The sequence below is a fragment of the Balearica regulorum genome, chromosome 5 (genome assembly GCF_011004875.1).
Source record: "Balearica regulorum gibbericeps isolate bBalReg1 chromosome 5, bBalReg1.pri, whole genome shotgun sequence".
Taxonomy (NCBI): domain Eukaryota; kingdom Metazoa; phylum Chordata; class Aves; order Gruiformes; family Gruidae; genus Balearica; species Balearica regulorum.
In genome coordinates, this window is record NC_046188.1 from 68,091,475 (window position 1) to 68,117,191 (window position 25,717).

At 40.6% G+C, this 25,717-nt stretch overlaps 2 protein-coding genes across 7 annotated transcripts in view; both read right to left on the reverse strand.

Moving 5' to 3' along the window:
• Positions 1-25,717, reverse strand: part of SHANK2 (SH3 and multiple ankyrin repeat domains 2) — a 320,878-nt gene that overhangs the window by 12,414 nt on the left and 282,747 nt on the right. For 3 of the 5 annotated variants that reach the window (XM_075755400.1, XM_075755404.1, XM_075755402.1), the window contains 4 exons: positions 25,183-25,203; positions 7,651-7,781; positions 6,202-6,313; positions 2,662-5,074 (listed from right to left, as the gene is read on the reverse strand). In XM_075755400.1, coding sequence (XP_075611515.1) covers positions 2,662-5,074; positions 6,202-6,313; positions 7,651-7,781; positions 25,183-25,203 — 2,677 coding nt within the window. The remainder of the gene's footprint in view (positions 1-2,661; positions 5,075-6,201; positions 6,314-7,650; positions 7,782-25,182; positions 25,204-25,717) is intronic. The other 2 variants (XM_075755401.1, XM_075755403.1) reach the window with 1 other exon arrangement.
• On the reverse strand, positions 12,379-19,603 carry LOC104635533 (uncharacterized). Of its 2 annotated transcripts, XM_075755412.1 has the most exons (4): positions 19,460-19,603; positions 18,662-18,832; positions 18,179-18,565; positions 12,379-13,708 (listed from the first exon to the last, which is right to left on the reverse strand). In XM_075755412.1, exons 3-4 carry the CDS (start codon positions 18,255-18,257, stop codon positions 12,849-12,851), a joined length of 939 nt encoding a protein of 312 aa, XP_075611527.1. In that variant the 5' UTR covers positions 18,258-18,565; positions 18,662-18,832; positions 19,460-19,603; the 3' UTR covers positions 12,379-12,848. The 2 variants fall into 2 exon arrangements, with proteins under 2 accessions (XP_075611527.1, XP_075611528.1); XM_075755413.1 differs by lacking the exon at positions 19,460-19,603 and having other exon boundaries at positions 18,662-19,097.

The window sequence follows — 25,717 nt, forward strand, 5'->3', positions numbered from 1 at the left end:
GAAGGTGCCAGCCTTGCTCCAGGGGCAGCCAGGCAGCCACCACCTCACCAGCCACCACTGGAGTAAAAGTCAACTTCTTAGTTTGTCTCACTCTTGTTAAGATGAAAAGGAATTGCCCGCAGCACTTTCTAAAACATACTTTTCATATCTGTAGATAGTTGGATCTCTTCTGCTGTCTCTGATCTACTACCTAGCTTAAAAAAGAAATCCTGAGTAACCTTTTCTGATCATTTTTCGTATCTTCAATTCACCTAGTTTTCTGGAGCTCAATTAAAAAATAATGTAATCCCATCAGTGTTGAAAACAGAAGGAAACAAAATACAGCCCCCTTACCTTCCGTTCCCACCGGGAATTCTGTGGAGGTGTCATTTTCTTCCACAGCCAAATGGCAGCCAAGAGTTTTGCTGCTCTATGCCACTGTCAACTTTTCTTATTTATTACCTCATAGCTCTTTTGGCACTGTTATATCCCAAGATCCTCTCTCTAGTTTGTAAAGACACCCTTTGGGGTTTACTTTTCAGGAAAGAAGTAGGATTTGAGCCCCATTGAAATAATGCTTTGCATGGTTTTGTTTCCAAATCGAGTCTCTGTATACCACAGTGAAGATGATGTAATTTGCCAAAGCTGAGTTATAAGAATTAAAAAAGCTAAAGGACAGAAAAGCAATGTAGCTTCTAACACTGTCCAAGTCAGATCTTCCTCTAAAATGTAACATTTATGAGATTACTCTTGCTTACATCACAGTTTGCTTTTCTCCAACGAAGCGATACACTAGTTTTAAATTTTTTTCCCAGCCTTTATACCTGTTCAAATGCCTTCACAAAAAAGATTGATCTATTTGCTTCGACTTTTCATTTCCCTCAGTAATGATAATACTTTGACATATTTACAGTGCATTGTAGTTGCTAGTCTCAGTTATTTCCTAATCAAAAAGGGATGCTAAAGATCTCTACTATAACCTGGAAAAAACTATCAGTTTAAATATAAAAGATGCTAAATAATGTTATACGTATGTAGCTAGAGGCAACATGTTCATGTGGCTTAACAAGAAAGATGGTCAAGCTCTAACAAAAATAGTGTTCTTGAAGACATAAGAAAAATAATATGAAACTGAGTCATCTGCAAGACAAGACTTATGTAAATTGAAGCTTCTTGTGTGAGTATTGGTTTTACGCTTGCCTGAGGTATTCTCAAATGTACAGTGTTCAGTTGCTGTGCTGACTTTGTTTAAATACTGTCTTCATCAGGCAGCCAGTATATATTGTTTTTCTTGTACAATTTTCATTGTAATTTTTTTTGGTGTGTATTAAGGTTTTTCCTGTACAGACAACTCAATTTCTATTCCATTTAGTCCAGTGCCACTGAAAGGAGTTCCAGAATTTCAGTGTTTTTCTTCCATCCCTTCATTCTAAAAATTGTATAATCTCCGTACGTCCTTATCACCAGATTGACAACTTCCATCTTGCAGGAAATAATATAACTACCTGACTCTGAGCCTTTTGATCGCACTGTTTCCTGAACGAGCAATCATTTGCAATTAACAGAGCCACCCTTCCCCTAAAACCAAATTGTCTTTATGCATGCAAAGAATGGTAGCTTTTCAAAGGCCAAGTTAGAAAATTCCGGTAGAATAATTCCAGTAAAATTTACTTAGATGGTATCTTTTTGTAAAAACAAAGTCAGCACTGCATTTCTGCAAAAAAATGGATTTCTGTGGAGCAGTCGGGGCCAAACAATATGCAATCCTTCAGTAAAAGGTACATTTAAGTGCTGTATGTAAGGCCAAACCATTCCACATCACCAAGTGAAATACCTCAGGCTCTCAATAAAACTAACAGAATCATCTTTCTTTTCACAAGTGTGGATTTCATGATAGATCCATATTCCACACACATATGACTACACAATTACTTGTACCTTTACCCAATGGTGTCTGACTAGCAGTAAGTTACTTAGCACTTAAGTACCTTTCTCAAACCGCTTACACAAACGTATTGCACTGCACTACCAGGGATGATGATGCTGTTGGGAGAAATGGGCCACATCCTTGAACGTGTAAACATCAGAGACTATTCACTAAGAAGCGTGCACAACTTCAAACCCATAATACTAAGCGGTAGAGATGCTAAATTAACTTTTTAGTAATCACATGAATAGTGCTAAGTGACTTCAATGAGTGATTTTTCTAAGATAGGTTTAATCTTCATGATAAAGTGGTACCAGCGTGAATCAAATGACGTCACAGTGAATGTGAATTAAGCCTAGGCAAAGCCACTTTTTTACCTGTCTGAAGCCAAAATGAGTTATGAGACTGAGGAAAAATTAAATTATCACCACAATATAGAAATTTTTTTTTAAGAGAAAAGTACTACCTAAAAATAAACCTAACTCACATCGAAACAACTGGAAGGTTTGTGGAAACTGTCTTTGAAGTGGGAGAAGACTGAGAAAGCTCCTATTCTGTGGTGTAGATTACAGAAGCACTGGCAATGTTGGAAATTCTTCCTCTCTGTAAAACTGTTTGTCACAGATTATTCATTAAGCAAACGTACAATAGAGAGTATATTCTTCTTTAAGCTATGTGATTTATGGGGGAGGTTAGTGAAGGGATGGAAAAATATCAAGTCTTTATTAGAAAATTATTTGGTTAATTACATTTACCTTGTACTGAGACTTGCAGTTTTTGTTCCAGTAGGTGACTCCAATCCTTCCCCTGGCTTTGAGGATTTCTCTCTGTTCATTTGCTGGAGTATTGAGTTCAATTCACTAATAACATTAGCCTTTGGGCCTGAGAGAATTGGGCTTTTCACCTCCGTCACATCACCCCATAGCTTAGATGTCCTTTGGGGAACAACTTTAGCCATGTTGGGCTGTGCGCTGATCGGAGGTGGGGGCGGAGCGGGAGGAGGAATAACAAAGCTGTCTACAGTTTCTTCAATTAGCGCATCCTTGTAAAGTGCATTGCTTTTGTTGATTATGGGCTTCATTTTTGGCTTAGGAGGTACTGGGGGTTTGTCCACCAGAAATGTTTGCCCATCTGCATAGACTGTACAAGTATCCACGTTCTCACCCCCTTCCGAGGATAAGGTAGAGATGCTGGACACCGTTGAGATAGTGCTGGTTGTCTCTAAGTGATGGTCACTACTACTTCGACTGTCTACCTCCTCAATCCCAGAGTCAGTGACGTTATCAAAGCTGTCAGGGGGTGGCAGAAAGGAGGCAGGCAAACAGTTTGAAAGACCCACTTGCTTTTTACTGTCTAAGGAATTTGTTGACTGGCTGGGGGCAAATGGCGCGGGTGAAGGCGTGCCGTTTTTTCTTTGCTTAATCAAGTCCGTTAGAGCCGAACCGGGAGCTGCGCGGTCGTCGGGGATATCAAAGCTGTTGGCAAACTCTAAGGGGGGTGGTAGTGGCTCAGTAAAAATAAACTCTTCATCGATATCAACTGATGCTAAGGGTGGTGGAGGGATGCGGAACGGCAAGATGACAGGGTCGTCGACAGAGCTCGCTGCTACGATGGTTTTGCAGGGAGATGCCGGCGGCTCAGGCGCAGCAGGCACGTTCAGCTCACTTTCCGCTTCCTCGCTCCCCTCCGGCCTCTCTGGCGGGGAGTTTTCGGGGCTCGGTTCCATTTGAACTCTCTTTTCCTCTTCATCTTCGGGCGTATCATCTGACTTTGCTGTGTCCACGGTATGAACCATTAACAAGCCAGCTGACTTTTGCTGCGAAGTATCCACAATGTTTATCAACATGTTTTTCTTCTCCTCAGCTTTCTTTTCTTTCCCTGCATCTGTTTCATACTTGTTCTCTGTCTCCTGCCGTCTCAATGGGCCACGAGTATTTTGCCTGGTGACAGTAGCAGTAACAGGAAAAGTCGTTTCAATATTGGGTCTCAGCTTTGTATCGATGTAAAGCGGCTTATTAAGGTCAGCTTTAACAGCATCTCCTTTGCCTGGAATCTGCTGTGTTTGTTCTTTCATGGCTCTGTCCCTGGCAGAGAGAGCGAGGGCTAGCGGTGAGTTTGGATCTAATAGCTTTCCTGTGACCGGGTGAACGTAATTATCTGAGCTGGATGCATTCGTGGACTTAGCTGCCACTGTACTGTTTTCGGTACCTTTCGTTTTGGACGAAGCGTTTAATGTCCTTGAATCACTTTGATTGCTGGGTTCACTGCTATTAAAAAGATTTTCAGGCTCTCTAGGTGCGGGAATCGGAGATGGTGACATAAGCTGTCTAAACCCATCTTCACTGCTAAACATTGCTTCATCGGTAAATTTAGATTGCCTCATACGTGGAGTTGGTGGTGTTAGCCCAACATCCTCATCTCCTAGGTCTGTGGAAAGGAAGGCTGGAGAATTACGCCTTGCTTCCAGCCTCTTTTCCCTGTCCCTCACTGCTCCAGCAATGGCTGCTGCAAACGGACTGCTGACACCTAAGCTATCGTCGGGTCGGAGCTGCCCGGGTTGCTCTGAAGACTGGGGATCGATTTCCATGCTGCTCCCTTGGCTGCTTTTCCCACTGCTGCTGGTGGACGGCTCTTTCACAATAATTGTCGGGATTGGAATAGAGCAGGTCTTTTCCGGACTGTCTTCAACATTGGATTGTTTCACCAGCATCCCCTTCCGCCTCGCTGGTTTGGCTGGCACATAAACTGCTTTGCTTGCAATCTTCCCAACTTCAGAATATGGGTTTTCTGGCATCTGACCCCTCTTGTTCCTGAAATTTGCCTGAGATGCGGCACTCCGACTGTACAGGTCTTCAGAGTCCAGAGAGTATCGATCCAGTTCTCGTCTGTAATAGATCCCTTTGTCCCTTATCATTGTTCCCACATTCTCAGGCCTAACCAAAGAAATTTTTGAACCTGAATTCTGATTAAATGGAGGTTTAATAGTTCCATAGCTCCTTGACGTTGGGGATTTGGGAGAGTTGTACAGAGAGGGAGAAGGTGGTGGTGGTGAAGGAGGTAAGGACTGTGGTGGTGGTGGGATATCTTCAGAGGTGTCAGGCATTGAAAGACTTCTGGTAAACTTCAGCATAGGAGGAGCCAAAAACTGTCGTTCTTCCTCTGTTATTCCTAAAAATCAGAAAGTATATTTAAAACGCTGTCTTCCACTGGGATCCCTCATACTGTATTATTTCTGTATCCAACCCAAAATGCCAGGGTGCATTTCACACGGCATGAGGCATATGCAAAATTACAAAAGAGGTCTTTGGATGATTCCTACCATAAGCATTTTTTCTTGTTGCACTTCCAGAGACCCAGATGCCAGAATTAAAAAGGATGCTACAGAATTTTAATTAAACTAATCATTGATGTGGAGGCAAATGTTTTGGTTTTATGTATCATCAAGGTAGCTGTAGAGAAGCACATTTTCTTTGAAAATTATTGAACAGGGAAGACATTCTGTGCAGAAGAGTAGCTTATGCCTCGCTTTAGCACTCTCTAAATGCAAACAATCACGCATCTTAGAAACCTAATGAATTTTTAAGATGCATTTGAAACTTAGCAAAGGGACTGTGAAGATTCTATTGGGGGAAAAAATCATAATGTTTCATTTCAAAAGATGACACTATATTATTACAAATACAGCTTTTAACATAAATAAACTGGGTAATATTGAGATAATTTAGATGCTAATTTTACATCAGCATAATGCATTTCTAAATTGATAAATGTCACTTTTAAGATTACCACTAAGAACAAAGCAAGTCCAAATTTGGTCTCCTCCTTTTCTTCTCTTTTGTGAAATCACCTGTTGTCATCATTTGGAATGAAAAATAGGTGAATATTATTACATTTGATCAATAGGGATTCCTTTGTAAACTACACAGCATTGCAACACTCTTCCCTCAATAGCGAAATAAAAATGAATAACATTTTGCCCTAGGTAATGCATTGCAAAGGACTTGTACTGATCTCTTTTTTTTTTTTTTTTTTTCCCCTTCTCACTGCCTTTCCTTGTTAGAGGGAACATTCTAAAGAGAGGAATTAAATTATAATTTTATAATACTTGCCTACTGCCACCAAAGCAGATTGTGGAAATGATAGCATTTTACACACAAACGGCTTTTTCCATGAACTTTGTACAAAAATTAAAGTCATTCACTGTTTAAGCAAAGATGCTGGAGAAATATGCTTTAAGAAAGAAGCAAAGTTATGTGATTAATGCACAAGCAAACTATACATGAGAAGCGTTTTACCTATAGATTTTTGTCTTCTCATTGTACCCCGAGGTATACCCAGAAAAGGACCTTGAGGACTCCCTGGTACAGTGGGCGTCATCACAGCAATACCCTGTCTCTCATACATGGACTACAAAAAAGCAAACAAAAAACCCCACAAGCATTAAAGCATGCAAGTCTTTCTCTCACATGTAAATAACTCATCTGTCATATCTGCTAATCCACTATCTCTTTTACTTAGAATTCTTACGGAAAGTAACAAATTTGCTATTATTTTGAGGAGGAGGTGAAAAGAAAGGGAAGGCTAGGCTTCATTTACATGTTATTAAAATGACAACAGCTGTAAGTGGAGTTAGCTGAAATTATTTACAAGGCAATATGTTAAGTTTCCAGCACATTTTGTGTGCTGTAAGAAAAAAACGAAGCATGAGCAATTGCATTTTGTCTCATTGAATTCCAAAAAAACCCTAGCCACACACTGCATGGGCATTAACGTTCACTCTGCACTGAGCTGCATGCTCTCCTTACTTCTGAAGAACAGACCCGCTCTTGCACAGACTAAGGGTGTCTTGCGCAAGGTTAGGCTGGCAGTCAGCATCTCAGCTAGGAACCGAGGAACGCCGCCTGAATCCCAATGCGCTCAACTGTCCCTCCTTCTTGTAGGTCATCACAAAACCATTTGTTTTCTGCCTCTTAGAATAGCCTTAATTTCCTTCCATCCCAAGCTGCTGAGAACAGCAAAGTGCTGATCATCATCAGGACTGATGCTCTTTTGGAGGGGTGGGTAATGGAAAAGTACATCTAAAATGCAATAATACCAATTATTTTTTCACATGCGAAGTTCTGTAAGAGCTAATTCTGCAACTGAGTAATCCAGAGTTCTAGAGTTTAAATTTTTAATACGTGCTATAGTATTAATGTCAATTCTTCCCTTACAAATCATCATGTATTATTTAATCAAGATATTATATACGCCATTAGGAATAATAAAAAACCTACAGTAGGAAAAACCTTCACATTAGTGGAAATTGTGTGGCTGCACTAACTCTGGTGCTGAAACTGAACTGGCATACTTTGACTTTCAACAAAGATTTTTAGCTTGGGTTTAGTGTTGTACCGACACCTTCAAGTTCAGAACTTACTGGCATCTCACCAGCTCACATTACAGGCAGAACAAGTTCGCATCTGTTTGAATAACACTGGGGTAGCAACGTTGTTGATGTGACGGTCTCAGAATAAATATAAGGATATAATGAGAAAAGGTTTATTGGGGTACCTAGACTCTTCTGTTAAAAACCCATTATTAGAAATACAGAGTAGGTCATGCCTTAATAAGATAATAAAAGCAAAATGAGTATAGAAAGCAATGCTTGTAAATTCGTTTCTGTGGTATGCCCTGCACGCTGCCGAAAGACCCCCTCCAACCAGTTTCCGAAGCGAAAGCAGTACTTCATGGCCACCACTCACATTCATATCTGTAGCTGAGGGAAAACATCTACTAGAAGGCCGCTGTTTAATAGTTGCCACTCTGGAGTCCACAGTTGCATTGTCTGTAATTCTTGATGGCTTGGAAACTGGTACTATTTCATCCACCTTATCTGTAATATAAAAGTATTCAGTAAAATAAATATCATTTGTCCAAAAACTGAAAATTTAAGTATTGCAAGGTCAAAGGAAGAGATTTACTTTTCAAAAAAATGCAAAGAAAAAGTTTTTTTGGCATTTTAACAAGGCAACGCTTGAGCATCATAAGTCGTGCAAGCCGAGCACTTTTTATTGCTGCTACATAACATGCATGCTTTAGTTTTAAGCCTGCATGCATTTAATGTTTACTTAGTGTGACTCGAAAAACAATCCTCTTCTTCAAACCTTCAAAATGTGAAGGGAGAATATCTATATAGAAATGGAAAGAAGACCTTTAGAAATAACGAATCTGTACAGCACTGTTTCAAATAGAGATAAGCAGACTGTACTTAGTCATCAGAATTTCAGTGATATTTTGGACAATAACAAGTACTCCAGAAGTGCTCTTTTATGCCTATTCTCCTTAAGTAATCACATCCTAATTTATTCACACTCTTGGATTATTAGATTAGCATGAGTAACTGCATCATTTGTTTAAATGAAACTTTTGTATGTATTTTATATTTTAATAACTGCACAGTCTGGGAAGGTATTTAGCTGCAGTCAGAAACAGACCAAATAGGCAAAGTCCAGATCTGAATGAGAACGTCGACATTTGGATTTGGTAGTCTGATCTACCATACGACGTGATGATAAAATATAGGGAAAACTTTAATCAGGATCTTCCGAAGATTAGAGTGTTAGTTTTAGCCCCGTCTCCAACTCTGGTCACCAACAAGGTTCATCCGTATTTAATATATAACATTACTCCGTGGGGACCTCAAAGTACCATATAATCAACTAATTACGGCCCGACAGCTCCTTTATTGCCGCTTCTACTGCTACGAAACTGAGGCATGGAGAAATTAAACGACTAGCCTAAGCCAGCAGAATGGTTTGATTTTTGAACCTCTACTAGCATCCCAACTTGAATCATACCAACGGGTTTCCTTACTACGCTTTCCATTGCAGTTGCTTTCCTAAGAAAGCACAAACTGCACTGTATCATGTTAATTTAGTGTCTTTTCCTTTGAAGTTTCACCAAAGTAAGGATTAGTTACGTAGCCTGCGGTATTTATGAGTGAAATACCTTCGCCTGGCTCCTAGGCTTCCACCACGTGAGTCAGAGTAATGCTACTTTTCAGCAATTAGATCCATCTCCCAAATGATTGATTATTTCCTTCAGCAAACAAGGATAGCTACTTCATTAGGATACTATGGAAAAACAGTTGTTTTTTTTAAAAAAAAAAAAAAACAATCAGGTTTTTGGTGGTCTAGAGATGGTGTTACTATGCCAAGTATCAGATTTAGGGATTTAAGTTTTACCTCTCACTGGAGAGCAGCGCACTCAGGGCCCTGGATATGGATATGGATGGGAATAAGGCAGGAGGAAAAGAGCTTTTGATCCCTCTAAACAGTAGATCTGGCAGATGCAAGGATGATATTTTTAAATGGGAGAAGAAGAGAGGGAAGAACTTTTAGCCTTCTGGTTAGGAAGAAGGTTGTCCTAGAAGTGGATATTTCAGTGTCACAGAGGGTCAGGGAGCAGGCAGGAAAGGAAAGGTTGAGCAGAACCAGTAAGCTGAACACTCTTGAAAACTGTCTCACAAGAGCAGTGTTGCTGTTTCTTTTCAATTGAAGTTAGCATTCAATTCTTTTCATTGGTCTGCTTTATTTTTGTGTGTTTTAAATCATCCAGTCGAAGGAGAAAAGGAAAAAAAATTCTTAAAATCATCACATGTATTCAAAAATCAAACAAACTTCAAGTCACATTTCATAAGTCTTTGTAATACAAACGGTGAACTTCCGAAAGAAAAATATCTGCACTTCTGCTCAGCAAAAGGCATCAGAAAGCAATGGTGAAACCATGAACATTTGACCTATACAGCAAAAATATGGCTAGACTGTACAATCGTACTCAGGGGATCTATCACCAAGAGCTTCAACCGGGCAGAGATTTCCTGTTAAGTCTCTCCCACCCTTTGTATCATCCCAGGAGCCAAACAACTGGTCTTTGGGATACAGAAAGAAGGAAGTTTTGGAAACTGAAGCACTTAGGTACTCAAAATCTGTAAATAAGAAATATAAATATACCATGTAAGAACTGATCCCCTTTATTTTTAACAGACACATGTAACCATATACCCATTCAGACAACAAAAAGCTACAGGGAAAGAGTGATGAGGCTATGACAGACACTTGAAAAGCATGAAAATATTTGTTTGGGGATGAAACATACACACCCTCCAACTGCGCTGATCTTGCTAGACAGTACTGGAAGTCAGATCCTAATTTTGGATCTGACCAAAATATCAGTTGGTACCAATTCTTTATACCATCTACTATTTCCAGTCGGAAAAAAACTTTGTTTCGTGTAAGTTTAGTGCAGGTTTCTTGTCTGCAGGTGGGTTCTCAGTCCTTCTCACCCTATAGCTGCTCCCATTCAAGCGGTGCTTCGTGCCTTGCCAAGTCTAGCTAAAGCACTTAGAAACGGGAGAGAGGAGCAGGTTAAAGCTTAAGCTGCTTTGCAAGGAACTCTTTAGGGGTTCCTCGTGCAGTATTTCCCACGGCAGCACTGCTACATCTGCGCAGCTTCTTCTTTTGCTCTACCGCCTTTGATCAGAAGGCAAAGGTAGAGTGGAGGCTGTCATCTTAAAACTGTAACAAAAAAAAAATTTGAAGCTACAGAAGCAGCCAGCGTGTGGAACGAGATTTATTCTAAATGGCAGCAGCTACATGGCGGGTCCTGCAGAATACGTCAAAATCTCAGCATCTGGCCGCAACTGCACCACACTTGTGAAGTGAAAGCACTATGCAAAATAAAAAAACCCCAAAACATTCTCACTGTATTATCAAACGTGCTAATTAGGCCAAGAAAATTAACTGGCTGAATTGTATTTAGCTTCGTTCAAACTCATCCCAAAGAAATAAGTCGTAAGCACATTGGGACAAACTTTCACTTGCCTTTGCCTTTAACTAGGCTGTTCGTATCCACAGCACCAGTGTGCAAACCATGTATGCACCGGAAACACACGATCAAAAGGCCGCACACACTGGAATAATTTGTCAGGCTTACTAATCGGCTTCTCTCCCAACCTCCTTGTGAGCTTAAATACGCTGCAGCATGCATTTCTCGTACCAATGAGAGGGGAATCTTACAAGCTTGTGTTGGAAATTCTCTGAGGATACCTTTACAAACAGTTTTAACAAAAGAGATATAAAAAAGCCACAGAACGGGTGCAAAAATTTGCACCCAGCGTGAGGTGTGTCGACAGTGTGGCCAAAGAAGCACACCTCCAATGGTATTCTTAAAAGGAAGAATATTCGAATATTCAAAGGAACACAGCTGGACGTAGGTGGAAGGGAAGAAATATTCTGTAGTGGAAAAAAGCCTACGTTGGAGGTTGGCCATGCCAGCTGCATTTCGTGGTTAAACCGGTCATTTAGCAGAGTACAGCCACAAGCACGCACGCACACACACTGATAAGGGAGCAATTTGTGGCTGGCTGGTAGAAATAACAAAATACGATCTGCTTTATTTTGAATAACTTCAGTCTCGCAGAAAGACAGGGAAGAAGAGTCTATGGCTCACTGGACAGAGAGCGTAATCATAGAAGAGGATTTTAGGCCTACAATTATTTTCCAGTATTTGCCAGAGGAGGAATTCATCACTGCTTTGCCATATAAACTCTTCTGAACCTTTACGAGAAGTTACAACCGTATGTTGAGAGTCAAACACAGGAGCCATGCTACACCTGTGATCGTTAGTTACCACCGCTCAAGGGGCTCCTGGTAACAGCATCCTTTCAGAGAACTGTCAGGGATACCACATGGATAAGCCAGTCTGATGCCTCTGCATGCATATAGCAATTTGAGTGCCACTATATTAAATTCCCCCGAGAGAGGCAGCACCAACAGATATAAAATAATTTATTGCAAAGTGCATTTCCATCTGCCCTGTGGGTTACCAATTGCACCCCTGCTCTGCTCAGGGTGCCAGCCCTCAGGAAATTAGATGGCCTAAAGGCACAGAAAGGAGTTGCATTTTATCAACGTGTAGGTCGTCTCTGATGAAAAGCTCTTAATCACAGACATAGTAGCACAGTACCCAACAGCATGTCATGACTTTTACATTCTCAAGAGGTCTGGCTGCTAGGCAAGTTGCTTTTTTTTTTTTTTTGCTTTTTTTTTTCTTTTTCTGAAATAATTAATATCTGTGATAATTACAGGGGACAGTCTCCTCCTAATAGATTTTGTTGCAGGAGATGGCTCTTATCCCCGTAGAACACATTGCTTAGTGACTCCTCTTTCAAATCCCCAGACTCTCTCAGAGGAAAAATTATAATGCTGCCCATCAAACCACCAGATCCATCATGAAAGGAACTTTGAAAATGAGAGTCAGGTGCCTAGATAGATCTGGTGGCACATCACTATACAGGCCCCAAAAGATAAATATGAGGTATGATCCTGGCAACATTACTTATTGTACGACATAGCCAAGACATGTGGATTAGCTCCACCGAGGGTCTTAGAAAGTGAGCTGGTCAGACCCACAGAGGATAAGAATGATCATGATCCGGTACAGGCTAACCCCAACACCTCAGGCTGGCATGCCAGAAACACCAGGCAAAGACTGATCGAACACAGTTTTGGAGGCGAGTATTGCCAAGACCTGTATACTTACCACCAAGTCCAGAGTGCTTGCTCAGAGGGGATGGGATAATGGAGAAAGAAAACTCAAAAAACAGCTGCCTCAAGAAATGACTTGTATTTGTAAGAAAAGCAATGAATGCCTGGCACAGAGTAAAAAAATGCTCGTATGAAGTTAAAGTGAAAGAACAGAGGCAAATGTTCTTCAAATACCAGCAGCACACATCGTTAACAGTGCAAATATAAACTACAAAATGTTAGACTAATCTAGTCAGCCAGAATACAATGTTAGCCAATGTAGGAAATGGTTGAATTCTGCCACTGATGGCCTTATGGCTAAGAATTAAAAGGACAGGCACATTAAAAAAACCCCTAAAAATCCTATGGTGTGGTTATTTTTTCTTCCCTCCCCCTTTTGCCTGGCGTGTAGGCATGGGCAACGAGGCCCTCTCGGTTATGGCTCTCTGCAGCCGGCCACTGCGACAAGGCAGCGTGGCCTGCGGTGGTTCTCGAGAGTCGCTCGTCCCTTCGGCCCCCGGTAAGCACACAGTGGAGGATGCCACTGCGTCCTCACCAGTCCATGTCGAGGCACAGGTTAACTCGACATGGGGGGTGGCTCTTTGGGAGATGCGCGTTTCAAGGACCTGCGTCCTTGGCTGCTTGAGGAAAGCTAAAATCTCTGACAGGTAGTTATGGATGGCTCTTGTGGAGGTAGCCACAATGCCCAGCTGCAGCTCCATACGGCCCATGGACTGTGACATGAGACCCATGGACTGTGCATGCTCCCTCTTGATATTTTCCAGCAGCTGCACAATCCTACTGTTGGTTTCCATCAACAGCTTCTCTCCCTCTGTTAGCTGGGGCTGCCCTCTCCAACCCCGATCCCTAGGGACAGGCTCAACACCGCGGTGCTCTTCATTCATTTCATCATTTCCCTCCTCCTCAGGAGAGTCACTTTCAAACTGAGGAGTCCTACTGAGTGACTGATCCCCAGGAGACTGTATGTCCATGGTACACTCCGGAGTCCGCGCTGGCGTTTGAAATCCCTCAAAATCCTCCCCCACGTTGCTGTGCGTTTCAGACGAGGACAACGGCCACTGCCAGCTCTCTGTGGTCCTGGCCGGTGAGTCTTCGTCAGAGGCAGGCACCGAAGATTCCTGTTCTTCGGCCGGCGTGGACGGCGAGCTCCCTCGGTGACGGCCGGCTTGCCCCGAGGATCCAGGAACCTCCCCATCTTGTTCCCCAGTGACATCTGGCAATCAAATAGAGGAGCAACAACCACTGTATCTGAGGCCAGGCAGATGGAGGTATCTACATGCATTGGACAACACATAGAAAGAAGCCAGTTGGGAAGCCAGAGTGTATGTGTTTGGGCAAACGGAAGGGCGGACTAAAGTTTAGTGACTGCATTGGGCACGTGGCAGTTGACGTTATTAAACGCTTTTGGTATAAATGCACACTGTCCTGTACCCATAACACACACAGCCATGCTGCATCCCAAGGCAGGAACTACCAATTCACCTCATCGTGACTGTGACAGGAAATGTCAGTGAACCTATCAAAAAGCTCACCTATGCACTGCAGTGGTGTCAGTCAGAAATCCCTGGGACGAGCTCAGGGCCAAGTGTCCAATTGAGCTTCCTGGGGTGCCAGATGTGCTCCACCACTGGCTGAGGGCAGCCCTTTGTTGTTCTGAAGCACTGCTGGCTATCTTCGCTTTTGTCCGACGTCTCACGTCACCCCCACCCCCAGTGTGCTCTCTCCCAAATCACTGCTGCAGCACGAGGGGGGCCGTCCACAGCATTTATCCCGCGAGCAATGCCCTCCCCAACATTTGCCGGATTTTTCTTGTTCTTTTCTCCAAACAGTAGGTAACGCTATCTGAGGGCATTGCTCGCCAGGATCTCATCGTCTTCTGAAAATAAACTTTAGTTTTGCCCTCCCCTGGCTACCTCTTCCCTTGCCTGAGGGCACATGCTGGAAATCTGGGTGCAAGTGCTTCCCTGTGGCAGCTTAGTGTGCAAAGAGGCACTGTTACAGACGTTAACGAGGAGGACACTATGTACGTGCTTACTCTGAATCCTCTCCCCGCAGAAAATGCACTCCCAAAGGCTAGAAATGGCTAAGCTTTTTGCGCCCACAGCGATCACTGGCTCACAGCAGAGCGTGATCCGCCCAGCATCGTTCTTGATTACAGGAGTCAGTGGCTGTAACTCTCACCCTTTCGATGCTTCAGATAAAAAAACAAAACAAAAATAAAACCAAAACAAAGAGTCCGCTTTGGGGTTTTTTTGGGGGGGACAATTTGGTCATCAGAAATTAATCTGGGGCGGTCTGGCGAAAATGTTGCAGTCGGGTAGCCCAAAGAGCCTGCCTTCCTCACACTCAGGCAAGGGATACGTGAGGGAAGCACTGCTGTCGGTAAGACCGGGACCCGAACAGCAGTGGCTGACTCTTGCTAGCTGCCTGGCCGTGCTGCTCACCCTACGGTGGTCTGAATGCCAGATCAGTGTCGTGCCTACTCTCTGGCATCCCACTCTTGAAAAACGATATTCTTTAAGGATTAATTTCTGCTCTGTGAAATACTTTATATGCTGCTCTTCAGACCTCAGTTTGAAGCTGCAAGCTTACATCTGGAAGGTGTTGCTGAGGTCATGCTAAAAGATACTTCTGGTTCTGTTTATGAATTGGGGGGGGGGGTTGTTTGATTTTTTATTTTCATTTTTTTCTTTTATATGGTTTTAAATGAAAACTCCTTCTGACAGACCCAAGGATCCCTCCTCCTACGTATTCCCTCCCTACCCTAATGTGGCACTCATCATTTCTACACCCAAGTGCCTCCGATATTATACTGCTCTAAAAGGGATTCTGTGTGGCTTAATATCATTATGACTTTTTAAATGATAAAAAAATGGATATTATTTGTGCATTTAGTATATTCACTACTTCAAAGTATTCACATTCAAAGTATTCACATTCTGTCTGTGTCTGGCTGGACTGTCCAGTTGCATGTTTTATGGAAAGTGAGGATGAGATCGTATTTGCAAAAAGGCATGAGCTCCTTATGAAAATGAATTTTAGGGACAAACTGTCATGCAATCATTGGCTCTTCCACTCCATGGAGATTTGAAAGGGACTGTATATCAACCTAACTGTAATAACTGCTTTGCAATTCTTCTCCCCCTTTGCCTAATACAGCCGCAGCTGCGATCCTTCATTAACAAATCTCTCTTAACAACTATGGTGTAGGACCATGAAATTATTTCTCAGCATTTTTCTATTTGAGTACACACGAAAAAAAGAACAAAAAAAACCAGGGGACCTACTTTTACCACACATCATAGCAAACATACATTTCAGTTAAATTCTATGTAATTGGAGAAAGATAAGGAATCATATATATTCGTTATGGTAGAGCCACTGGTCATACAAAATGTCTCTGTATTTCTTTTGACATGTCATCAGAAAATTGCCCGTATTTGAAAACTCCATTTTCCTGACAAGTGTTCTAAACAGACCCCACCTAGCAATTGGTAAGTAATAGAAACAAACTAAATTAAAAGTCAAAAACTGAAGCAAAACAAAATAAAAAACCTCCAAACCCCACATTAATTTTTAAATATTTCTGTAAATAACATCACTGAGTTTAGTTTGTTCAGATTCAGGGGGATCAGAACACTTTTGTTATTTGTGCATGTTTACACATTTGCCAGAGGCTTGTGAAGAAAAGTTTCTCTGAAAAAGCATAATAAATTTTTGCAAAGTTCCTAATTCTCCATGAAAATTTACCACTTGCTGTCCTCCTAATCAGTATTTTCAGCCTTTCAGAGCTGAAAGAACAGCATCTGGCATAGGTGACCGAAAACACAAATGACAAAGAGTACGAGTAAACCGGCTGTGAAAACCCACGGGCAGAAAGTTAATTGTGGAAACTATTGGCGAATACTTATGAATAATGAATACATTCACAGGTTTTAGGACAGGTTTGTTAACTTGACTCGCAATGAAAAGGAGGAATATTCATAACTGTTATTTTTCATAACAAAGTGTTCAATGACTCTAGTAACTCCGGTTTCTGGAAGCTTTTGCGAAGCATTGACGTGGGGCATGGGGAAACCGAGGGTGCGTTACATGCGTGGCCTTACACAAACTTTCGTTCACTACTGAGCGATCATGGGAAAACTGCCTGAAGGTCAATGGCTGACACCACCTTGATGACCGTGTCAGTTTCTGCCCAATAAATCCATTCCTTGATGACCAAAGGTCGCCCTAAATTCAGACCGGATCTTGGTAAGGTGATTGCACCAGTGGCTAGGTTGGTGCTGTGGAAAAGGTGTGCCAGTTACAGCAGGGGCACTGGAAAACTTGGTTTGGTCAGAAACTGTCCTTATCGGCCCTCTGAACAGCTGCCGAGAGTAGGATTAAAGCTGGCTGAAAGAGTTACCTCGACTGCCTTTACCTCCTTTCCTCGGCAAAGGGGCAACTTCCAAAAAAAGTCAAGTCGGAATTGGCTATGGACCAAACTACGCAGCCACGTGGTTGATCTTACTTGTTGTTAATTGGCTTTAAAAAATTCTCTCTTTTAAAAACCAAGCTTTAAATACGGTGGGTACAAAGAAGCACAGCTAGCTTCCTCAGGCGTGAAGCCAAGGGAAGAGGTCAGATTCTCTGATCTTTCTAGTTGTTTCCACCTTACACACCATCCCTACATGCAGCCTTTTGTGCACAGGGATATATACAGCTTACAGGCAAAGTAGGCCACTTATGTCTTCTACAGATATCTTCATATTTCTCCCTAGTGATACCAGCCAACAAACTGGCAGTCTCCAAAATTGTGTCTTGCTTCATATTCCTAACCTCATGTCCCTTGCTCTGACAGGGCATGACTCCCATTTTGATCCTTAAATGAACAAGTAAGGGAATCATAAAGGAATATGCATACGGGTTAAAGAAATACAAATATCTGGAAGTCAGTGACCCACTGCACTTTAACTTTAGTGTTTGATCACTGTGAGTACTATGCAGGTATTTCCAAAAGCCACATGGAACTCACAGGTTTCTGAAGACTGGGGGGTTTTTGGGGTTTTTTTGTGTTTGTTTTTTATCTCGCTGATTCTGTTGTGTTTAAAGAAAAAATAAGATCTGTTATTAAAGTGGTCCATGTAATAGTAACTAGTGAAACTTCATCAAAGTCCTGGCTATCCTCCTTTCTTTCCTGTTAGACACGTGCTCTGTTTCTGCAGCGAAGCCCGAAGCTGGCTGCCTGTACGGGTGTTTGTTTGGCCTGATGTGGTAGATCAGCAATTGCTCCTGGTGGCCACAGGAGAACTGCTCCATGGTTTGTGCTTGTGGGGGTGATCTGTGGTTTGCCCGATCCTGTTCTGATCATGGAGACTAGAAGCCAGGATTATTCCAGCCTTTAGGTTCATGAATATGTCCATCATTTTGGAGCACTGCTACGCCATGCTGTCTCTTTGCACCACAGCATTCATTACCAGTGAGAGTCTTTTGAGTTTGTTATTAGACATATTTAGGATTGTAGCAATTATTGGGTTGAGATACACAGAAAACTGAGCAGTCGATTCAGCTGTAGGGATAGAGGACAGAGGCCAAGAACAGAGCAGGGCTTTGGATATAGACAAACTTTAGAGACATCAGAGGTATTTCTTTAACTTTTGTTCACTGAAGAACATTTGAGATTTATGCCTGTGTTGTGCCTTACCTGCCACTTGGACTGGCAGTTGATCCCTCCCCTGAGATGTGCTGCTCTTTAAGAATCCCTCCTTTTGAAATCCCACCATTTCTGTTTCACCTCTGCTACTGGATCGTTGCCTTTTCCATTATCTTTCCTTTTCAGATTCCCCACCAGTGGAGCTGGACGTGAGGGGTGGGGTACCGTCTTCCTGCTGACAGGTAGGTGGAGATGTTCCTTGGCCACAACAAGTGGGCCAGGAGCTCAACAACAGCGGTAACACAGTTGGGGAGCTTCCTGGGACCTGCCTCTGCTGCTCTGGACCTGGGCCTCTGCCTGTATCTGCATCATGCCTCCTGGGGTGGGTGCATTTTTCAAACTGCTTAGGTACCAAGGTGATAGGTGCCTTGTAAATACCTAAGATAGATACAGACAGAAACTGTACCAGGCGCAATCAGTTATGCAAAACTTCATACAATGCCAATTGCACCTATATGCTGTAGTATCACCCACCTTTTCTAGCATCTGCAGTCAACCACAGTCAAATATTTGGCACATGTATTGTTCCTTTTGGAAAGTGATGGGAACACGGGACATTCATTCTTCCTTGGTGTCAACAGCTCTAGGCACATAGCCCTTAATGTCAGGTACTGCATATGCACATATTTTGTTCCATCGCCTTCCCTAAATATGAGTTTGCAAGTTTAGTTTAATTGGTCTCATTAGCCGATAAAATTTGTTTCCTTGTCAATAATCTGCAAAAATCAGTTACATAAGCAGTACTAAAACTAAAGGGGTAGTCTTTACGTGTCCTTATTAGAAATGTATAGAGATTCATTTAAACTACATAAAAATACAGCTGTGGTGTTGCTTTTATCTTATGGATTCATTTTGAAAATTAATTGAAGTTTTAACTATAAGTAGCTTGTTTTTAGCATAAAGACCAGGACTGGATATACATATAATTTGAAGTTTGCATGTATTAAAAAAAAAAAAAAAAAGGCATCTAAAACAAATAGGTGCACTTATTTCCACTGTATTCCTTTTAGATTTTTGTCACTTCCCATACATATATATATACACACATATGCAAAAGACCTTGCCCTCCTTAGTTTGTAAAAGAATAGCTGGGAAGTGACTTGATAAATACTTCAGGGAGAACGTCTGTGGGTGGGGGGAACTATGTAAAGAACAATTTGGGCAAACAGTACGTACGGGAATCTAGACAACGCCTTCAAAGGAGGAGATGAATAAAATTCTAGAACAGTTTTCCAATACTAACGGGGTGGTAGCAGAAAGATGAGAACCTACTGACTTCAAAAGACAGCTTGATCAGACTGTAGAAGTTCAGATGATAATGTTGCTTGTCATAGAAGCAACTGTCCTTGATGAATAGATCTCTAGTTCCTCTGGGAAAAACCAAGTGACTCCTATTTGCAGATGGTTATAAATGGATCTCCGTTACATTAGCTATGCCCACTGAAAACTAACGTCTGTATTTTTAGCTATTCAAATAGGAACAGATGTAGAAAAATTCGTCAAAGACCACAAGTAGGTAAAGTATAACAAGGCCTTCAACATAGTGCGAATAATTTAAAAACTAACCTTAGCTAATGCATTGTTTCAGAGTAAGAATATTAAAGGTTAAGATTTAAATCCAAATTTGTTGTTTATGATCATATATAGAGGAAAGAAACAAGTTCAGCCTCCAGTTATGCCATGTAAATGTATAATTAAAAAAATGCACAGAAATGGAATGATTTGAGTTTTCCTTTAGACAATTAGGCTAATCCTCATAAATCTGCCACCACGAGCACATTTTTATCTGGAATTAATTTCTCCAGTCCCACCCCAAATGAACAATTTGCAGGATTGTGCTTAAATCACAGTGCCAAAATCACATCTTTAGCATACTGCAAACAATAGGCAGAGAATATTACTTTAGCAGTTAGCATAATGAGGAAATAACAAAAGTGCTTTGCAATACAGTCAAAACCATAAGCTGTTCGAAACACTTTCCCTCTATGAAAATTGAGTAAAAATACTTGTATGTTCTCTGGGATACTGTAAACTCTACAAAGTACACTAAAAATCCAAAAAAAAGGAAAATTATGTAAAATAAATCAGTAAAACATAAAAACTGTTTAGTGACTAAAATTAATCATTTAACATTGAGTATCTATAAACACATTACAAGATTTCTGAAAATGCTTTGTATGTATTCACAATAACGAACTACCAAAGCTTTCTTGAAAGAAAGTCTTACTTGTATTTCTAGGGCTGAAAATATCTTCACATTAGTACATAAAAGTCACATTTACATATTATAATCACACCATCAAAAGTAATTTTAAGGAAGGCAGAAAACTGATATGTTCAAATCCTTTCTGAAGATACAATTTTCAAGTACCAGCTCTTTAACAGTATGTTCAATTAATGAAATAATTCTACAGGTATTTAAAATGCACCTGCGATCCTGAAGCCTTACAATTCAGCCTACCTTGAAAGAGGAATGGTCATTGTCTAACAGTGGTTTCTGTTTAAGAACAAAAACAAAGCAGAGAATATAGTCAATACCCACTCCTACCCTGCAAGCCAGGTGGAATTTAAGTGGCAATTTGATATTCTGTTTAAGAGACAGCATTTGAAAATTTGGCCTAGTCACAAAAGAAAGACAATCAACCAAAAGAAACCAAAAAGAAAGGTGGAGGACCTCAGACACTTGCAGCCTTCTCTGTTCTTACACTTACTCTCACGCTTCCACACCGAGGGGAAAAAACAAACAAACTATGATGAATTATCTAAAAACATTTATTTTTAATTATATTAGAAGTTATTTAACATGGGTATATGAACATTTGAAGAAAAAAAAAAGAGAAATAGCAGCAAAGGGAGTTTTGAGATGAGGGAGATAAGTCCTTCATCTCCCTGGCTCCTGAAAAAGAGAGAGAACACATTAAAAGTGTTGAAAAAGTTTTCCCCTGCCCTAGCTGTACCATGTTGGGAAACACATGCAATTTTTACTGTTCCTCAAGCACTCATGATTTTGAATATGTGGTTAGATATTCAATTAATCATATCTGAGCATAGCAAGTGACACTCACATATGCCAATGTATTTAATTCGTCTTTTTCCAAATGCTACAAAACCCGTGTTGTTTTTAACACTTACAATTCCTTTTCCAACTTCTTTTATACCACTGTCTTGTTTGACTGATGCAGAAAGGTTTTAAAAACCTTTTCAATTACTGGCCTGTAGTAAAGAAAAACAAGTATCACGAAAGGGCGCTACATACTCAAGTGTAAGCTGATAAATTCAAAATAATAGTAGTGCAAATGAGGAGAACACCCACAGAGACGCAATTCACCTCTGCTCAGGATTCCCAGTGTTTTCTAAACTTTAGTTAAAGCTGCCCACCTCAAGCAACATAAACCCTGGTTTGAAGAACTGTTCAGAACTGAGAATTACCTGTTAATGTAAGATTCTGTGCCAAAAGTTTCTTTGCACAAATCTGATGCACAGAGCCAGCTAGGTACCTATTTTTTTTTTTAATTTTCCAGTGGAAACCATAGGGTTAGCATTGTTCTCCTTGAGACGTGCCAACTTTTGATAATTTTCTCTTACAAAGTGTTTTAAAATCACATATGTCGTAGGCACGGTCCCAGTCCTCTACCTTCTTATACTGCTGTGGACTCCCCACAAGTCAGACTACAAGTCGTAACACCTGTAACCTTGCCACATCAACAAAAAGATGGGACCCATATTTTTTCACACATATACTTCACAGATTTCACCCAGAATCACTGCTTTATGCTTGTGAAAAATGACAGTCTGATGACAACCTTATTATTATATTGCTATTTCATTAGAATTTCAAATATGTAATGCAAATCAATTACTTACAAGGATACCCTTCAAGAATTCTTCATTAAGCCTGATGTCTTTTGCTCTCATCTTCTAAAATACAAAGTCCGGTGAAGATCAGAAAACCTTCTTCCTACATAGAAGCACTGTTGATGCTGGAAACTATCAAAGGAGCCGGCATTGTGAGTGCTGTAAAAGTTGCTTTGATGGTATTTCCATTATTTCCTGCAGACAAATCTCCGTCATCAACTCCATCACAGTGAAATAAAAAATTATTTTTGAACCCAGATGTCTTTGTGAGTGGTTTCTTCAAACATAACATAACACTGTAAGGTAATCCGCTGTTTGGCATTCATTTATATGTATTTGCTCTGCAATTTCATTGTTTCAGATGCCATTGGAATGTGCCACCTTTGAAACAATGGACAACAGGAATGGGATGAAGTGTGAATGCTTATTGCAGACAGAGCTAATAATATTTCTTTGAATGCCATCAACTGATATTTTTCTATTCAAATGCTGCTAAGACTTGATGCCAGGTAACAATATCCCGTGTTGAGGATATCACAGTTATTCTGTATCTGAGAGGTGGTACTAGCATCTAAACTATTCAAAGGAGGAAAATCCTACATTTGTATTTGGTACTATAGCCCGCATCAAAACCCAAAGATCAGTATCAAGACATATCAAGGGGTTATTTTATATTGATTACCATATCAAATCTAAGAACAAACAAACCACTCCCCTAGCTCACAACTGACACTTGTGTGACACTGTCAAAGTAATACTTATTAATGCAGAAGAATTATTTATCTGGTCATTCCCACTTCACTATGAAAGTTTAGCCTGCTCTATTCTTAATTTTATACTTTCTCTTAGAGGATTTTTATATTAGGTTTTTCAAATGAAACACTGTCCACTTTAGCTTTCACTGAAAATCCCAAATTACTCACTAAATCAAACCCATTTCCTGGCAGTAAAAAAAGCTTAGGAGCATGAAACTTTCAAGTCATGTATCTAGGCATTTACAGGTTTTAGTTTATGGATGTGTTCCTTAAGTATCATATCATTTTAAAGTTCTCCACCCACAAGAAGTAGTCGATAAACAAGTAGAAACAAAAACCGAAGGAAAAACCTTTTAAAAACAAGCTTTTCATGAGCCACATAACCTTTTTATGAACAGAGTTAAATTTATTATTTTAAAATATTAATTTCAAAACTCTAATGATACCTATTTTCTGTAGTGATGATGGAAATTATGATCAAAAATTGCATTGGAAGTTTCATAATTTTTCTTTTAACGTTTCATTTTTGGAGTATTTTCAAATCTTCATTTTAATTTGCTGCATGAATATTTTGGTTATTCTACAGTATTAATGGGCTAACTACACATTATATTTTAAGTACTGTCTCCAAAAAAATTGCTGCTACAACTTACTGTTAGTTTACGTGTTGCCATAACTTACTCATTCAACAATTCTTGAAAACCTACAAGTCACAAAAGAAAAAAAGAAGGTATCTTCCCCCTCCCCGATATCCCGCAAAATCCAGAAAGTGATTTTACAATTGAAAGCATGTCCCCTCCAAACGTACATTCTGAAGTCGGATGCTATCTCCCTGAGTCAGGCAATTACTGTAAGCAGAAAGTCAGTGGCACCGATGAAGTACAGTTCACATTTTAGTAATTCTTGCTATGTAACTGCAGTAAAATGATAATACTGCCCGTGCCATACTGCTGTGAACCTAAAGATTTTATTACCTATCTCTTTAGATACAAACGTCCTATCTTCTATCCTGAACAGAAAAAATACAGCCTCTGTCCTTCCCTTCTCCTATCCTCCCAATGAACCAGAACCCCTCTCAAAAGACAACCAAGATAACCAAACGGAACCACAAAAGCCGTGATTTCCATCGTAATGCCTCCCTCACCTATGACCCAGAAAACTGAATTTTTGGTTGACAGAAGACTCTACAATAACAACGTAAAGTTTTTTTTGTATCCTGCCAAACCAGAGTTTTTGGAAAAATACCGGTAGCAATGGGGTTTATGCTGTCATATTCTCTGAACGGAGAATGGAAAATATCACTAGCTGTTAGCGACCTGAGAGGAGGTCAGGAAAGAGCAGAAAAATAAAGAGTGGAAAATAAACCAATTCTGTCCTGTTTAATGTTAAAAAGCCAAAGCTTCCCTGTTGAGAGAAGACACTGCCTACAGCCTAGCTTTCTTTCCGTGACACTGAACTTTGGCGAAGAGGAGGGCGTAGAGTGTTTCACCAGCTCTCACCCAGGGGCTCAGGGAGTTTGAGACTCTTCCTTGGGCCAGACGTCATGAAAACGTGTAAATGACACAGTCCCTGCTCCGGAGAGCTTACAGTCTATCAAGCAAAATGACATACAGGAGTATGGAGAAATACAGCTAAACACAAACAAACTTTGTATACATATATATACAGTTACATTTATAAAAACTATTAAAATAGCACCACTGTTGCTACCTGCCCCTCTGCCTAGCCATCATTACTTAGATGATTGCTCAATGGGGATCACAGGGGAGGTAGGTCTTTAGGAGAGATTTCAAGGAGAAGGTAGTGGCCTCATGAATCAGTTCAGGGAGGGCACTCCATGCATACGGGACAGCGTGGAAGATGTTCTATTGAAAACTTAAAATTGTGCAGAGCAGCATTTCTCCAGGTCAAAAGTTCAAGTGTTGTGTGCAAGATCCCTATTTCCTGAGACAGAGACAGTGTGGTTATGGGAGTAACGTTTGGCCATTAAAAAGACACGTGAAATCACTAACGGAGGACTACACTGCGGATATGTTACTGGCCACACATTCTCTGGGGCTGCCAGTTAGCACAGTAACTGTGAGGAGATGATATGGAAGGGTTTGGAAAAGAGTTGGGTACAAAGAAGGAAAAAAAAGGCAAGATGAAGGAAAGGAGACAAAAGGAAGAAATGTGGGGAATATTTTCAAATGTAGTCTTCTGTTTGAGTTCTTAGTGTGTTTGCAATTTATTAACTAAATAACTAAAAAACATATACAATAATTAATGTGTATTTGACACCATAAAATAAACTGGACCATATGCCAACATTTACATTATGTTATTATCCTTCACTATGGAAAGGTGAGAAACAGGTTAAACAAGAGACAAAATGCTTCCCCTTACCCTTCTTCTTCCGTACTGAAGCTTGGAAACAGAAAGGGAATCAACTGTGAATCAATTCTGAAGGTAATTTTTATATTCTAAATCCTTGCCTGTCATTTTGAGCATAAACATTTTCCTTCCACCTGAGAAGTTAGCCTCTCCCTGCTCGCCTCTACTACGCACGTATCTATCGAACCACAGCAGATAAACAGCTTGGCAAAAGCACAGCTTATCGGGGTTTCTACCTTAACTCTAAGAAATTGCTCCCCTGCAGACATTAGGGATACACATCCAATTTTTTTTTTCTTTTTTTTTTTTTTTTCCTAAATTCCTTTTTAAAAACAGTAATTGGGGCAACTTATTGATACCAGGGTTTTTAAACTACGGTAATAGGGCATTTTCAAATCTTTGCAGATTGAAGCAGAAAGGAATCATAAGCACACGTTATCTGCCATAGTTTGGGTTAACTCATTGGAAAGAGAACAACTGCGACGGTCTGCTCAGTATTACGGAGAACAGAGTAGCTAAAAACATGTCAATAAAACCAGAAGTAGAG

Bases quoted from the DNA above. Each gene is read 5' to 3' on its own strand.
- LOC104635533 (XM_075755412.1), bottom strand. From the start codon at position 18,257: ATGGTGGGATTTCAAAAGGAGGGATTCTTAAAGAGCAGCACATCTCAG. The intron at 13,709-18,178 runs GTAAGGCACAAC...TTTGATTGCCAG, and splicing joins ACTGCCAGTCCAAGTGGCAG to ATGTCACTGGGGAACAAGAT.